General features: G+C 39.0%; 1 protein-coding gene across 1 annotated transcript in view; it reads right to left on the bottom strand.

Annotated features, from left to right (window-relative positions):
• LOC140240886 (uncharacterized) overlaps positions 1-16,417 on the bottom strand; it is a 47,901-nt gene that overhangs the window by 9,890 nt on the left and 21,594 nt on the right. The window contains exons 2-3 of the mRNA XM_072320665.1: positions 7,272-7,500; positions 6,626-6,860 (exon numbers count right to left, since the gene is read on the bottom strand). Of these exons, the coding sequence (XP_072176766.1) occupies positions 6,667-6,860; positions 7,272-7,500 (423 nt within the window). The 3' untranslated portion in view covers positions 6,626-6,666. The remainder of the gene's footprint in view (positions 1-6,625; positions 6,861-7,271; positions 7,501-16,417) is intronic.

Below are 16,417 nucleotides of genomic sequence, written 5' to 3'. Positions count from 1 at the left end.
CCACACTGCATGACTGCAGTACACGGCAGCGGCTGCATTGCACCAAGTTCACAAATTATTAGTGCTAATGGGAAAAGCTGACAGTCGGTGAACAGTTTCTGGGCAAACTGGTATGTCTTTTAAACCTTGAAAATGTCATGTCTGTTTACCATTGCATTCTATCTTCTCATCAGAATTTCCAAGTGGATTTTACAGAATTGTGCAAGGAAGCGTGAAATACTGATCGCCTTTTTGAGTAGGGTGCAAAAAAAAAAAAAAAGAGAAAAAAAAGAGGTGCATATCATAGTGGAATATAAATGAAGTATAGGATGACTCACATGTAACATCAATAAAAGGAAGCACCGAATAAGGCATGTGTAATGAAATTATTACATCACTCTCTGCACTGGTGTAATTCGACGCAGTCACAGTATTTTCCAGGAGTCTACTCGACTTGATTTCCTACATATATATGACTTGATCAGTATGAGCGTAAACCATCATCACTAGACTTATTCAAAGACAGCAAAGGCAAACAACCTTTATACAGTGATTCATGAAACCAAATCAGTGATTTGCCATCTATAGCAATCTTATGCACACCTTTGCAAAGATTGCAAATGAGAATGCATGCCATATATAAAATACAATTTAAACCTACTTTGGAATATTATAGCATGCTATTGACCTATCACAAAACCCACCAAAGCTCATTTGTGAACTTTAGAACACCACTACCATTACCAGAATCTGTTCATTTCATATGATAACATCTTGTCAAACACTCATCAAATATGAATTCAGCTATTGGATCTTTACTTGTAAGTTAAAGAAATGGCAAAAAATGTTAAAAATTAAAAAATATACAACTTATGAATGTGTTTCCATGTCTTCTGTCAAGCGCAAATGAAAAGTGACTCTTTTACAAAGATATATCTCATACATGCTATTACACACAGACTGTGATTCACTAGTTGCTGGTGTACAATAAGAAGTTATTGGTACTTGTAAACCCTGCCATGACACAACAAATATATCACATATATCCCTTCAATATTTTTTGACTGGTATTTCATATCTACCACACAGCATTCCTTCCCCTCTGCAATTATATGGTCATATATAAATCACTTATTATCTGTAAACATACACTGTACACCTATTGTTATACATTATATCTCATTGTCAAATGTCCTCTATGTGAGCAAAAGGAATCCAAATTCAAATGCAATTCTTCAATAGCATAAAAATTTGATAGCTTAAAAGAGACAACTTTATGAACGGATGTGTAAAGGCAAGCAAAATATGTCTGTACAATTGTTCACACACACACAAAAAAAAAAAACCAAACAAAACAAAACAAATCAGAAGATTAAAGACCAGACATTATGAGACATATGGCACGATTAAATTCATTAAAATGTTTAACGGCAGTGGGACTGTTGCAGTTGTAAATTTCAAATGGGCATTATAGACAGGTACCATTCCACTCACTACACACAACAATTGCTTCATCACTGAGTTCTTTGTATGCCCATATACTGTGTGTGTGCAGGTAGTACAGTTGCCACTGTTTAATCGGGACCTGTGTAAATACAAATGCCACTCTTGTGGAGATACTCTCATCGACACATTTCAAATGCAGCATGAAATGTCATCTGTAACAGGACATTTATTTTCTCTGATAATCATTCAAAAAAAACAACAGCTTGATGCAAAAAGTTCATTTCGAAGAAAGAATGAAATTGAATAAATGAATGAGTGATGTTGTCTCAGTTTTTTGTTCTAACTTGGGATGGAAATTGCGAGCACGGTTAGCATCATAAGTGTTCACAGAACAAGCCACATGCGGTTATTCAGAACCAGTTTCCATGGTAATAAATGGCTATGAAATCGCACTTTGATACTCTACAGGGACAGTGGCTTTGTAGAATATTTGACCATTAAAGCGGTGGCGACTGTATAGTAGATAACGGATGCTGCAGCATTTATGAGTGCTGGCAAACTGGGCATATTTGAAGTTCTTCCATCTAATTAGCCTCTACCGTGGTACATTATAACCGACTCTCACGGTCACGTTGAATTTTCCATCGTCTACGTGACATCGCTGGGGCTCGTTTTCAGAGGAGACCCAGATAGTTGGCCACATGTAGATTAATTATTACCATAGATAAGAATCCATTAGTTCCCTGACTGGGTTCATACAGAGGATGTGCACTGACTAGCAAATGTTTCATATTTCTGTATCAGATGGTCTCCATGAATGAAATCTGCCTGAAGAATAAATGTCATGGCATTACAATTGTGTATGTAAGCCCAGTTTTTTTGGCTGATGACTAACTATATCTGGGAAAATTTTCAAGCGCTGGGTCTGGCTATCCATTCACAAAATAACTCAAAAAGCTTTAAATGGATTTGGATGAAATGTTCAGGATGATGACTGATAATGACATGAGGAAAATATAATCAAATTTTGGTAGTGATTGAGATCATGATCTGATTCCAGGAACTTAAAATCTTTTTTTTTTTTTTAAGGATTCTTTATCGTCATTGGCAGGGTCCATCATGAGCGCAAGATGGCGCATTTGCTTTTGCGACCTTCAGAGCCATTGCACTGTTGGACAGAAAGTATGGTGGAGGCAGCGACGGCTGGTCGGCAGTGAGGGTATGTTTTGATGGTCAAGGAATCTAATAATGCTGATGATATGAATATATCTAGGACCATACCATAAGGTGAAAATCACAATTTGGGTGGAAATGAGCTGCTTGGCAGAGGTTCTGTGCTCTCTGTGTATTTTTTTTTTTTAGTTCTCCATCATTTCTCAACAAGAAATGGCTGGAGTAATCAACGTGTTGGAGAAGTTTGATAATGTCTTGGGGAGGAACTAGCGCAGCATTCAAAACATCACTTTCAGGATTAACTATGCTACACAGGCAATGTAGACTGGGGGAGGTGTTCAAGACATAACTGCGTGTATACTGGAGCGATGGTTGTGTGTGGGGTGGGGCGTCTTGAGTACTCCAAATGAAAAAGATGCCATCCTCATTAAGCCCTGTACTGCAACGGATCATTGAGTCAAAGCGATGACTCACGAGCCCCTTGGAAGAGAGAGATGCCGATTCTGAGGAGACATGACATTACAACACCCCTACAGGAACTTTTCCATCCCAATATTATTATGCCAGCAACACATTCCGCCTACCCGATACTATATAATTCTGTTTGCATTTAGCATGTCTGCCGCGTTGCTCATGCTGTCATACAATATCAGGTCAAGTTAGCTATGTAATATCAAAATCAAAGGGAAATTATCTACACCTGCAGTTTGATTAAAAAAATAAGGAATCTGTCCTTACCAGCTGTAATAAAGGTCAAGATAGTCATTTGGTGCCTTACAAACAAATGGCAAAAATATACATGCCATTTCCGATGACCCCTAAATATCTGCTGGTAATGTTCACAAAGTCATTAGGAATAATGCTTCCGACCTGTAAAAATACATGTATATCCCCCATAAAGAGAACCAAAAAGAAAGAAAGAAAAAAAGAAACAACTAAACAAACAAACAGGCAAACATAATACATCAATAGCATCTTGGCTTTTTACTGTTGTCACGCAATGATATTAGGCACGAGACTGTAAGATTATAGCGCTGATATTGTTTGTGATGAGAGGGGGGTACGGTATGCACATGACTGCCACAGCCTTTAATAGGTATGACTCATGGTGTATTGGTTTAGGGTAACATTGAGGCTGTACGAAGAAGCTTTTTAAAGGAGAATGTCTAGGACTGACAGCTACTGCAGGATCTGTCAGAAATAGCGCAGCTTTAATAACAATGATGATCATTCTTTTATTGGTCCATGGCATTAGATTTAAAAACTGGTCCTGCAAGCTTCTAAAAATGAGCTAAACACAATGACTCATATTGCTGGAATCATGAAGCATGAATTTCCTCGAGTTCTGTACAGCATGCAGGGAAAGAGGCAGGGGAGTGTATTAAAAGTGCATGGAAGAAAAGGATTCATCTTCTTCTTTTCCTTTGTAAAGGGAACAATGTCAGTGTCAATCTTAAAGGAACTACAACATCTGAATCGTTGTTGTTGTAAAAAGTAAAGGGGGGGGGGTGGTCAATGAAAACTAATGCACAATTTTGATACAAGTTGAGAGTTACTGCAAAACGAGTGATGTTCGCGTGCATTTCAATTTCGCGAGAACCAAGTTTCACGAAATTAGAATGCAAGCTAAAGATCTTGTCTACACTACACGCATTGAATGTTAGAGGCAACTTGCAAAAATTTCATGCAGCAAATAAGGCCGTCGGCTTTCATTCGTGAAAATGTCATGCCACGAAAATATCGTGTTTTACAGTAGTCAATTCCTTTGACACTAGGTTCAGACATACAGTTATATTTGGCAAAGCTTTTCTCGGAAAAAAATATAATCTTTCCTCTGTACTCCACTGTAGTCAGCACTTACAAGATGTGCATGATGTGTGTGTGTGTGTGTGTGTGATTGCCTTAAAGCCAATAAGACACCTATCAGTCTACCCAGTATGAGTCAACAATGGATCCGTCCGCCAAGTCTCATGAGCAAATAGAAATGACACAACCCCCCAGTTAATAACTGACAGATCACATTGTACAACACACACGTCTAGACTCATGCTACATAACTGGACAAGGCTGACCATGCAATTTTACATGGGTTGAAATAGACATCGAGGAATAATGGCTACTATAGGATATGTATCTAAGAAGAGCAGGGATGAATGCATGGGGAACTGATATGCATCTTGTATAATGTATCATTATGAACAAGTAGTGAGTAAAATGGCAGCCTGATAGATTGGAAATGTTCTTGATGCTAATGGTTTCATCTTCCAAATTTCTCTTAACAATCAAGAACAGAATGGTATCTCTGCAGACCCATATTAATCCTGTTAATGTTTCAATATTGTCATGCTACAAATGCAATTGCTGAATGAACTCTTCCTCATGAAAAACAGCAGCTCTCATATCTACAATGGTCATGAACTACGTACAGTGTCAAAACGAACAAATACATAGAACTTTTTAATCAGAAATCTATGCGGAACGCCCCTATCACTAAAACAGCATTGCATAATTTTTTTTTTTCTTGAGCACAGTTTGCCTCCCATATAATGGACAGATCTAAAATCAATAATCACAACAATGAACTTTTGTCGCCGCTGTGCCAGTGTCTGTTTTGCATCTGATCGAGCGAGGGTGGACTCACGCCTGTTTGATCAAGCTGGCGAGTGGGGGTGCACGAAGGTCAACTTTACAGAGACGTCATTCTCCCGGCAGCCGTTATTGTGCAATTTGTGTGCATGTGAGGAGGAACTCTGTATTAAAGACTGTGCATTTATCTAGGCAGAGAGAGAGACTTGATTTTCTTGTCAACAATATCTGTGCGACAGCTTCTCACGCCATCAATGCACGAATGGGGCGCAAATGTGAGCTAATGAGACTGCTGTGAAGCAAAAAGGCACGGAAGACCACCGATCGGTTCTAGAGGTATACCTGTCTTTGCCACATTCGTGATGAAATGCATTGCCATGAGGGTGTAGTTTCATATGTGGTGCTCATAGGAATGCTTCCATATTCACATGTGGTACACCCCCCCACAACTCATTATCTAATTTGCCTCCCTGATAGGGATCATTAAACCACGTATCACATACTGTTATGCCAGAACACATGAGTACAACAGTCATACTGTATGTACCAGTAAGCAGTTCTACTAGTCACGGTATATTATTTGACTGTATCTCACATGGATGATGCAAAATGTCGCATAAAATCACTAAATTATGCCCACTTCATAGCCTTTCAATTTTCCTTTTCTCTATAAAGCGATCAAGAAAAAGAGCTATGGTACAATCTACAACAAATAGTTTTTGATAATAAGGGATATCAGTGATGGATGTTCCTCCCCCTCTTCCCTAACCATGTTGATGTCATGATTATGAGTGCACTCCTACTACAAAATCTATCTGAGAAAATTCAAATTCATTTTGATACCACATCAAGCAACATTAGAAAGTAAATTCAATATCTCCATGCTCTTGCAAGCACTGTGCTATCACATTCCATCAACATTCACTCCATGTTATGCCTAACTATCCTAAACCTCCTCAACGTACATCTAGGAATTTCTTGCATTAAACAACAACTTTTTTCTCTCTTTTGTTTTTTCAAACTCTAAAAATGAGTGGAAGACACATGCTTCAATACAAGATAGTGTAAAGAGAATCTCAGGAAAGTTTTCTATCTTTCTGTTATCTTTCTATTACATGTAAATGCACAAAGAGGCCGTTTCCTACCTACCTAATTCACTGCCCACATTCGAAAACCATGAATATCACCGGTCAGCCACATGTCAGTGAATATGGGCATCAAAGTGTAAGCCCAAGGGAAACGGTCAACTCCCAATCAAGATTCTTTGCCTGTGTGTGTACTTATATAGAAATAAGTGATAACGCTGTACACAATTCATTACAGGGGTTCTCCAATATACATCTGAGCCAGGCCAGTCTCCCTACTCCATGGGGTCCCCATGCTACTGGGTCTTTTCAAAATGTCTAGGGAAGAGTTTCAATGTTTTGAATAGCACACCCACCTTGTCGGCATCAGGCTCCTTCCGCTATATTCCGGCCGTCATCAAAAGAGCAGTGCCGCTGTCCCTGCCGATGAGAAGATGTCGCCATCCATGAGGGGTCGGGAATCGCTCTCGGGGTCTGCCTCTGGCTCCGGTTGCAGGGCAGGTTTGGATGGTTCCTTGGGCTCCTCTGGACGGCCACGCCCCAGCAGCAGGTCAGTGGCTGACAACGGGGATGCTGAATAGTTGTGAAGACCTGTACAAAAACATATTTCAAATATATAGTGGAATGTCTCCTATTGAGTATGATTCCCTCTTCTCCCAGATATATGATATCTTTGTCATCTTGTTACTGTTACTGAGTGCTGTTATTCACCAGTCGTAAACTGGGAGTGAAAATAAAACAAAAAAATTAAACAGTGTCCTTGACACTGGCCACATTGGACAGGATAAGCAAGCATACAGATTTTTCAGAGATGCAACTTTGAGAAGCCACCTTAGATTTTGGTCCCAAACAAATCATTTTTACCTCATGATTAAATAAGGCAACCATCTTGATTGACATTGTGAAGCACACTCCCATTATATCTGAGACATCAAATGAAACAAGAAAAAGAATAAAAAATAAGGCAAATATTTTGATATAAAGAAAATGTAGTTTGTGTACCTCCTGATTTGACGGCCGTGTTATTTTTCAGGCCAGAAGGGCTGTCCTCGTCATCACTCTCATCGGAGATGGTGCCATTGTTGAGTCCGTTGTTCATGGTCGGCGACGTCCTCTTAGCCTCCTCCTCCTTGGCCTCATCCTTGGTGTGGTTTTCATCGTAGTCCTTGATGTAGGCCCCCTCTGACAGGTACTCAAACACGTCCTCCTCCTTGGAATCAAACTTGACTTGCTGCTGGCAACAAGATGGAAAATACGAGAAATGAATAGGCATATAGAATCTTTAAAAGGTGTCAACACGAAGACCATGCAGAGTAGGTAAAATGGCAATGAAAATGATGAATGATGATAATAATACTGATAATAATAATCAATCAGACGGAGACAATGCAGAGTATGGATATGGTAATGAAAACAATGATGATAATAATGATGCCGATAATGATAAACATCATCTGCAATCTGAAAATAAACAAAGAGTTACAACAATATCAATTTCCATCAATCATGCATAACACCTACTGAGCACCTATCACATTTTTTTGAACAGATTGTTCACAGAAAGCTACTACCAAATTTATAAGATCATTTCATCAAAGCATGGATGAAAGCAACAAAACCAGTCAACTACAAAAAGAACTACTGTAAAACAATTAAAAACATAATACAGACATACAATATAAATAGCAATTTACAAGGCTTAAACAGTTTAGGCCTAGAAGTGTCATGTGTATGGGGCAGCTCTTTGTTACTGTACACGGCCACCACAGAAAGTCTTGGCGAGCGGCCCTGCCTGGAGTTAGCTGGAGATGAGAGCATGACGCAGATCAACATCAAATGACGCCCAACATAAATTACATACATGTATACATTCTCATAAACTTTACTATGCATTGAATTCAGGCTAAAGTATAGTTTAAGGGAGTTCAAAAATCAACACAAACATGACCGACAATTTTATGAATAATGAAAATAAGAATGCACTGCTAATATGAAAGGATTATTAAAAAATTTGACTGACACTTGTACGCAGGGATCTCGCCAGCGTATATCACCCTTGTCGGCCCCGACAAGCGTGCGGTTTGAAGAAGCAATTGCCGACAAGGGTAAAACTTGCCGACAAGGGTAACACCACGCGTGAACTTGCCGACAAGGGTAACTTGCTTGACGAGCTAAGTTCGGACCAATTTCTCGCCTTTTTCAGTCTTTATTATCTGGCTAGAAAAGAAGCTAGATGTTGAAAGCAGCAGCAGTTTACATACTTATACAAGCGCAAAAATTTATCTACGCAGTCACAACAACAACGCGGCTCAACAGAGCGACGTAGCTGATACACACCACATCACACACTTGCTCACTCGCATGCGCTCTGATTTGGGATCCACACACACATGCACAAGCACCCAGCCGGCCACTTACAGCTGCCTGCGTGTACAACGGTACAGTGTATTGTGAGAGGGAGAGAGAGGACGGAAAGAGAGGGTCGGAGCTAAGGCCGAAGGAGGCTGAGGAAGGCTGACACGTGCTCGCTTGTTGTCACGCTTGTTGTCGGGTTACGCAAAAACAAACGATATGAAATGCATGCCCCCCTCCGCCAAAGGTTGTATTTTATTTTTTTTTTTGGCTGCTTTGGTTTGTTTGTTAGTTTGTCTGCCTGTCTGTCTCTCTATTCGCAAAATAAGTCAAATTTTGGGAACAGATTAGGATGAAATTTTCAGGAACAGTTACAGTTGGTTGGTAAAATGGCGCAAGGAACAGGTGATTAAATTTTGATAGTGAGCAGGATTTATAATACCATCGAAATTCACCGCCAGGATCCAGGATTTTTAGACTTTGTTTCGTATATTTGAAAGGATTCGTATCAATTCTTTAGGAAGTTGGCCATCGGCAGTGATGCAAAATTAGATGCGTTCAAAGCATTGCCGCAGAGAGAAAATTAACTCCATTTTTCGTTTAAAAAAAAAAGAAAAGAAAAAAGAACGTGCGATGGAGTAAGCAAATGCAAATTGTTATTTAGGTTTTGGTAGTTTCAGTGGGTTATTTTTTTTTTTTAATCTAAAAAGCCATGCGTTCCATTTTAGCCTTTTCAATTTCCATGGATTTGTAAACGTCATTCGTGAATATTCCATTTTCCTTCTCCGGGCCGAAATTTATAGTAATTCTGTCATGATGGTCTTTCAAGTTCAACGTACGTAATGCTCCACGTGCTTCTGGGTTGGTTTGTTAAAAGGTGGGTTGGGGGCCTTCATGGGCAGAAAATAAATGGCTGATCATTCATCAATATTCCCAGTTGGTTTACATGCTATGTACACGCTGTTTACGACTACTGAAGCAAGGTGGCAGTACGCGCGACATTCTTTATCTGACACCTGGCTTTCGTGGAAATTTCGTGGAAATTTCCACAAGCCATGATATCAAGTTTCCCCACTGCTTGAGGTCGTGCTTTTTTTTTTTTAGTCTTCATTACGAACATCAATTTTTTCAACTTGAACAGTGTAGATAATTTGCTTCGAGGACGTGTTTCTTTCTTTTTTTTTCATTGCAGCGTCGGTAACATTTTGTTTTGTTCATCGTCCGTGCATGGCAGGGGTTCATGGGAGGAGAACGATAAGAATGACTGGGGAGAAAATAAACTGAAAGAAGGAAGCATCTTTTGAGCGAGCTGTCTTTGTTTTTCTCTACACCAGCATCAGTTATCGCCACCAAGGTTCATTTTTTTTTTTCGTTACTCCGACAGATTAATGATAAAATGATGCTAGATTCTTTATACTGAAGGTTCGTTAATCCAAAAATGATTAAGAAAAAATGTCCGTTCATTTCACGACGAAATCAGTTTTGTTATTTCGAACGTTCTACCAGTGAAATTTCGGAATAAAACGACGGCACAAAACAGCGTGTTTTCGTACTCTAAGGGTCTGTTATTCCGACAGAAGTAGTTATGATGAAATAATAAATTGTAGATTCTTATTCTGAAGGTTCGTTAACCGAAAATTGAATAAAGAAAAATGTCCGTAAATTTCAAAACGAAATCAGTGCGTCATTTCAAACGTTTTGCCAGTGAAATTTTGGAATAAAACGACTGCCCCCAAACAGTTGCAGTTTTCTTACTCTGAGGGTTCGTTACTCCGACAGATTAATGAAAAAATAATGCTAGATTCCTTCTTCTGAAGGTTCGTTAATCAAAAAAAAAAAAAAATGATTAAGAAAAAATGTCCGTTCATTTCACAACGAAATCAGTTTTGTTATTTCGAACGTTTCTGTCAGTGAAATTTCGGAATAAAACGACGGCACAAAACAGCGTGTTTTCGTACTCTATAAGGGTCTGTTATTCCGACAGAAGTAGTAATGATGAAATAATAAATTGTAGATTCTTTATTCTGAAGGTTCGTTAACCGAAAATTGAATAAAGAAAAATGTCCGTAAATTTCAAAACGAAATCAGTGCGTCATTTCGAACGTTTTGCCAGTGAAATTTGGAATAAAACAACTGCCCCAAAAAACAGTTGCACTTTTCTTACTCCTAGGGTTCGTTACTCCGACAGATTAATGATAAAACAATGCTATATTCCTTATTCTGAAGGTTCGTTAATCCAAAAATGATTTTAAAGAATGTCCGTTCATTTCACAACGAAATCAGTTTTGTTATTTCGAACGTTTCCGTCAGTGAAATTTCAGAATAAAACGACGGCCCCAAAACTGTTAGTTTTCTTTTACTCTGAAGGTTCGTTACTGCGAAAGAATAACGATAATACTTTAGATTCTTAATTCTGAACGATCGTTAATCGGAAAACGATAAAGAAGAAATGAAAACGGTTATAGTTTACTTACCCTCAGGGTTCGTTACTCCGACAGAATAATGGCAAAATAATACTCTACATTCTTAATTCTGAATGATCGTTAATAGAAAAATTATAAAGGAGAAAATATTCGTTTATATCCAAACGAAATCAGTTTTGTTATTTCGAATGTTCTGCCAGTATAATTTCGGAATACAACAACGGCCCCAAAATGGTGTTTTCTTATTCTGAAGGTTTTTTATTCTGAAACAATAATGATGATAGATGATAGATTCCTTTCTGAAGGTTCGTTGATCGGAAAATAATAAAGAAAAAATGCTTGTTAATCTTCGAACGAAATCAGTTTTATTTTGAACATTCATCTGTAGTACCGACCTTTGGTGTTGTTGTTGTTTTCGATTACAAACCTTCGAAGTACTCAGTAATGAATCGTTTCATTTTATGATTAAACAAACCTTCGGAATAATGACCATCATTACATTTAAAATTGTAGGATATCTCTTTGATGTCACGGCCAAACTACCGCAGTATACCCAGAAAGGAAAGTGCAACGATGTCCCGAAAGTTCTCGATCGCTTCTCGCGCATCTGCATGCAATAGGCCTACCACGTGGTCGAGCAGACGGCGAGAAAGCAACACGGCGCGCGTTGTTGCGATGCAGAGGCGGCTAATTATTGCAACAGTGAAACAGGAAAGGCCTAAAAGAAATCGGAACCTCCACCATCGGCACCTACTTCTCTTTCATTTACCGGTATTATTTAGGAACTGCCGCTAACATAAGGTATGGAGTTCCTGCATTGTTTCTGTGAGAATATGCCCCTCACAACGTTCATTACATCTCCGTGAGAATGTCGCATTTAGTGGCATTTTAGCGGCGATTTATCTGTGTTGTATCGAGCATTAGCGAAGGCTTCCGCGCTTCGCGCGGGAGGGGGAACCCCCCTCCCGTACCCACCCCCAGAACAGCGCGCATAAATGCCGACAAGCGTGAAGACATTCCTGGCGAGAACCCTGCTTGTACGGGAAAAAGTTCATGTTATTTTTGATTGCTAGTGTCATACACAGTATGACTTTTGATGGGGAAAAAATTGGCATGGACAAATGCAATTTCTGGATACATTTCTAAACTCTTTATGTTGTTTGCATTAATCTTTTGCTTTTCCCTTAGCTCTAATCATCAAGTAAATAAATCAATAAATCAATCCCTCACTCTCTTTTTTCCATTTGAAAGGCTACTAAAAAGTTCATTGACCCATGAGTCCAGTGACCATATGGCCCTAATCATGTGATAGAGACAGACACACACACACACAAACACACACACACACACACACACACACACACACAAAAGGAGTAATGCTGAACTCTTCATACACACAAAGGGATACTACTTGTACGAACGTTCTATTATGGTATGCCCTTTACTGCAAAAAACTTTCATATAATACATAATGTAGAAGAGAGATATCAATTTATAATCAGACACCATATGTCACACCACAACTTTTCTGTCAAAGTTTTAGTTCCTGGTGCTTGGCATACAACCATGTGTGCACATGTCATATGATTTCAATACCCACGTCCCCCTTAACCTTGCTCTTCTCTTTCTTTATCACTCTTGAGCTTTGAACCTGTTAATTGTGTGACATAAACCAAAGCAATCGCTATGTGTTTATCTGATTCCTTGCAACTAATCACCATAAAACTAAATTTTGCAGACACATTTCTGAGGCTTGCCATTATGAGCAATGGTAAAGTGCCACCTTTATGATTACCCGTCTAAATCTAAAGTAAACATGATTCTTTTCAGCAGCAACTTTGTTGAATATGAATGATGCATTACCCACACTACCATTACTTAATGAATGCATTTAATTCACTTCATCCATTTATTTAGCAATAAAATCATTCAGAAATACAGTATAAAATGTTTACAAGGTGAAATGGGTACAATTCATCAAAAGCTGGATGCTTTTTAAAATAGAAAGTATCCCTGAAGGTCACTGAATAGAAATCAAACCATAAATGTATCAAAATCATAATGCAACTAAGTTTGTATGTTTGCATTCATCTCTCAAAATCATAAATATCCCTGCTGAATATGCTGAAAGAATATGACAATTACTTCATTATCTATGTTTTCAGCCTTGAAGAATATGACAGTCAAGGATATTTATTTCTTTGTTTATAAGATACCTAGATATTTGTACTAAGGGTTGACAAAAATTGGATAAAAAGGAGCACTTTTGGAAGAACTATAGGCATCAGGTCACAAGGGAAACAAGATGAATCCTATTTCAATTTGTCAACAATGCTAATTCTGCTTTCACATTCCCAATCTGTGAGACTGGCGGAATTGAAAGAAAAACATAACTATTTGCTAAAAACTACAATTAGGCTGGCTGGAGAGCAATATGAACACCCACACTGACTGGTGGGCTGGACTTGATTTGTGACTGATCCAAACTGGTATGCAATGTGAAATGATGTCATTCGATGTCCCCTTTCATTTTTATACACGTGACATGCTCCAAAAGAAGAGCAAAGTCCGGATTATCATCTATGGGGTTTCCCACAACTAAACTTTATACTTACTCAACAATGGTAAGCAATCTACCCCCTCCTACCCCCCCCCCAAAAAAAAAAGAATGAGCAAACACTGTACAAGCTGTTATTTTCGCGAGGGTTTAATTTTCGCGAATTTCGCGAATCTCAGTTGGATCGTGAATTTAACAACAAGCGAAAATGTCTTCATGCGCTAGGTATTGTAATGGCACATTTACGTTAGCATCGGCATCAGTTTGCGAAAACAACATCTCGTGAAAATGTATATGACCTCCTCATTCGCGAAAATATCTGTACGCAAAAATAACAGCTTATACAGTGTTAACAAGATCTTATACCTTATGGGTGAAGGCATAAAAAGGAGGAAACTGAGTTTACTAGCAAGCGAAGCTTCTACATTCTTTTTATTAGCTCATATCAGACAATCCTTCCTGGACTTTCATTTTGCGACAAAACCACCACGGATTTGTCTTCCCATAGCCAATGCATGGGTCAAATCGGGTAAATTCTGTGTGGTAGCTACAACGTGCACATCTCTTAGAATCAGCTTCATCATCCCCATGAGAATAGTATGATGATGATGATGATAACACTGCGCTAATGTAATGACATTAATGATCAAAATGATTAGGAATATGGATGATAACGATGACCATGATCCTGTAATACTGGCAATGATAATGATAAATGGTAATATGTCTACATGTAGTTTACTCATTACTCGTCTATACTCATAACTATACACAGTCCAGTTGCTGTACTTCCCATGGCGTCTGGTCGGGCTACATTACTCATTGCCACAAATAATCATACAATATGTGCCTCTTTGTCTGAAAAGAGGGGGTAGACCCACAGTTCTCTCTACATGATACTGTGATACCATATTCTCATTCAGTGTCTGCCAAACTGAAACAGTGCTTGTTGAAAGGATCCGATACAATGCCTCATTCATTCACACAGTATGATGCCAATGTACAATGAGTTCAAATCTAACAACGGAGCACAGCAAAGATTGGGGGGGGGGTGGTGGGACCTGACATGTGCGTAAGAATGGGAAAATACCCAAATACCCTCGCATTTCTTCCTCTTTGTTATGTTGTGAATGTCTATATGGATTGTGGAAGTGGGAACTGTAGGGCACAAAAGTTGAACTGCTGAAAAAAACACAGTATGCTGTACAGGAAGTGACATGGATGGAATCTCACAGACATAGATCTGTTGTATTTGCATAATTTATAAGCATAAATGTACATAGTGTACAGGTACACATGTGCATTCAGCGGAAATCATTCTGACATCTAAACAGAAAATATGCAAAGTTTATGATGTCAGCAATCAACAATAGCAAGGTACTTCCCCACCACAAACTTGACACATGCTTGCTGCTGCAATCTGTACACAACCAAACTTTCTGACTTGAATGTAAAATTTCCAACACTGTTTCCACCAATGCACAGGTTTTTTTTTTTCTTTTTGTTTTGTTTTCTTTTTTCAAACAACAGTAAGCTCTGGTGAACTTTGCTAGCTACCCCGTGGATGTGCACAGATAGTGTTACCCAATTACTGTCTATAACGCTGTTGGGTGAATGCCACTTGACAAGTATATGAGGCCATCTTCATTTGAAGATGATCGAAAGTCTGTAAGTAGCTCTGTGTGGGAACCAAAATCTAAACATACAAACTGTGTTGACTCTCTCTGTCTGTAGGGCTTTTTACACTTGTGTTTCTTAACCCCGGACTTTCTCTGACCCAGGACTATCGTTAGTCCCGTACCAATTTTTTCAGCTTTTTACACTGGCCAATTAGTCCCGTACTAGTTATCTCTTGTCCGGGGCTAAGGAGAAAACTAACCTTTTTACACTCGTATTTCTTAGCCCCGGACTTTCCAAACCACATGAATATTCATGATCACGCTGTGCACTGTACGCGTACACGCACGCACCGACAGCACTTGATTACCTCGTTTCTGATTGGTCAGTGGGGGTCGGACTTCGTCTCCGTCGCTTAGCCCCGGATTATTTTTTCGTTCTGTTTACACTCACTTGCTTGGCACCGCAATTGCGGTGCTAACCCTGCTATTTTGCAGGGCCAGATAGTACCGGACTATCGGTGGGGCTAGCCCACTTTGGCAAAAACGAGTGTAAACAGAAAGTGGGCTAAGGATAGTCCCGTACCAACGGTGGGGCTAAGGCCCCCCCCCCCCTTAGCCCCACCGTTGGTATGGGACTGAGCAAAAATTTACAAGTGTAAAAAGCCCTTGTCTGTCTGTCTCTGTCTCTGTCTCTCTCCATATCTCTTGTATACATTTGATTTACTTAAAATCGGTACATTTGCCTGCAATAAATGATTATACCTATTGTCCAGGCTCTGTCATTTGTCTTTTAATGTGTATTTCTCAATGCTGTAATCCCACAATAACAATTTTGGAATGATCTACACGTTGTATAGTACAACTTCGTATTTGAAAACATTCAATATTTAATGTCCAATTTATAGTGCTGTGGCTCCAATTTCAGGAAGTGTGTAGAATAAATACCCACTTACATGTCCCTCAATCTCTCTTAAGAAAACTTTCAGCCACTTCAAGTGAAAAATTGATGACATCTATTATTATCATACACCTGTATGTCAGATTTCACTCAATTCTTAAATTGATCTGCCGCCTTTGCCTTTGTGTGTATACTATAAATTTGTGTCCCTACAAAAAATATCTTTCTCACCCGGGCAAAATCTCCCTTCGTCAGTCAAATGGAAGAGACGCTCCTACTTTTTTTTTTGCCATAGTGGG

The sequence above is a fragment of the Diadema setosum genome, chromosome 17 (assembly GCF_964275005.1).
Source record: "Diadema setosum chromosome 17, eeDiaSeto1, whole genome shotgun sequence".
NCBI lineage: Eukaryota > Metazoa > Echinodermata > Echinoidea > Diadematoida > Diadematidae > Diadema > Diadema setosum.
The sequence above is the reverse complement of the archived record's forward strand: the minus strand, read 5'-3'. Positions and strand labels throughout refer to the sequence as shown.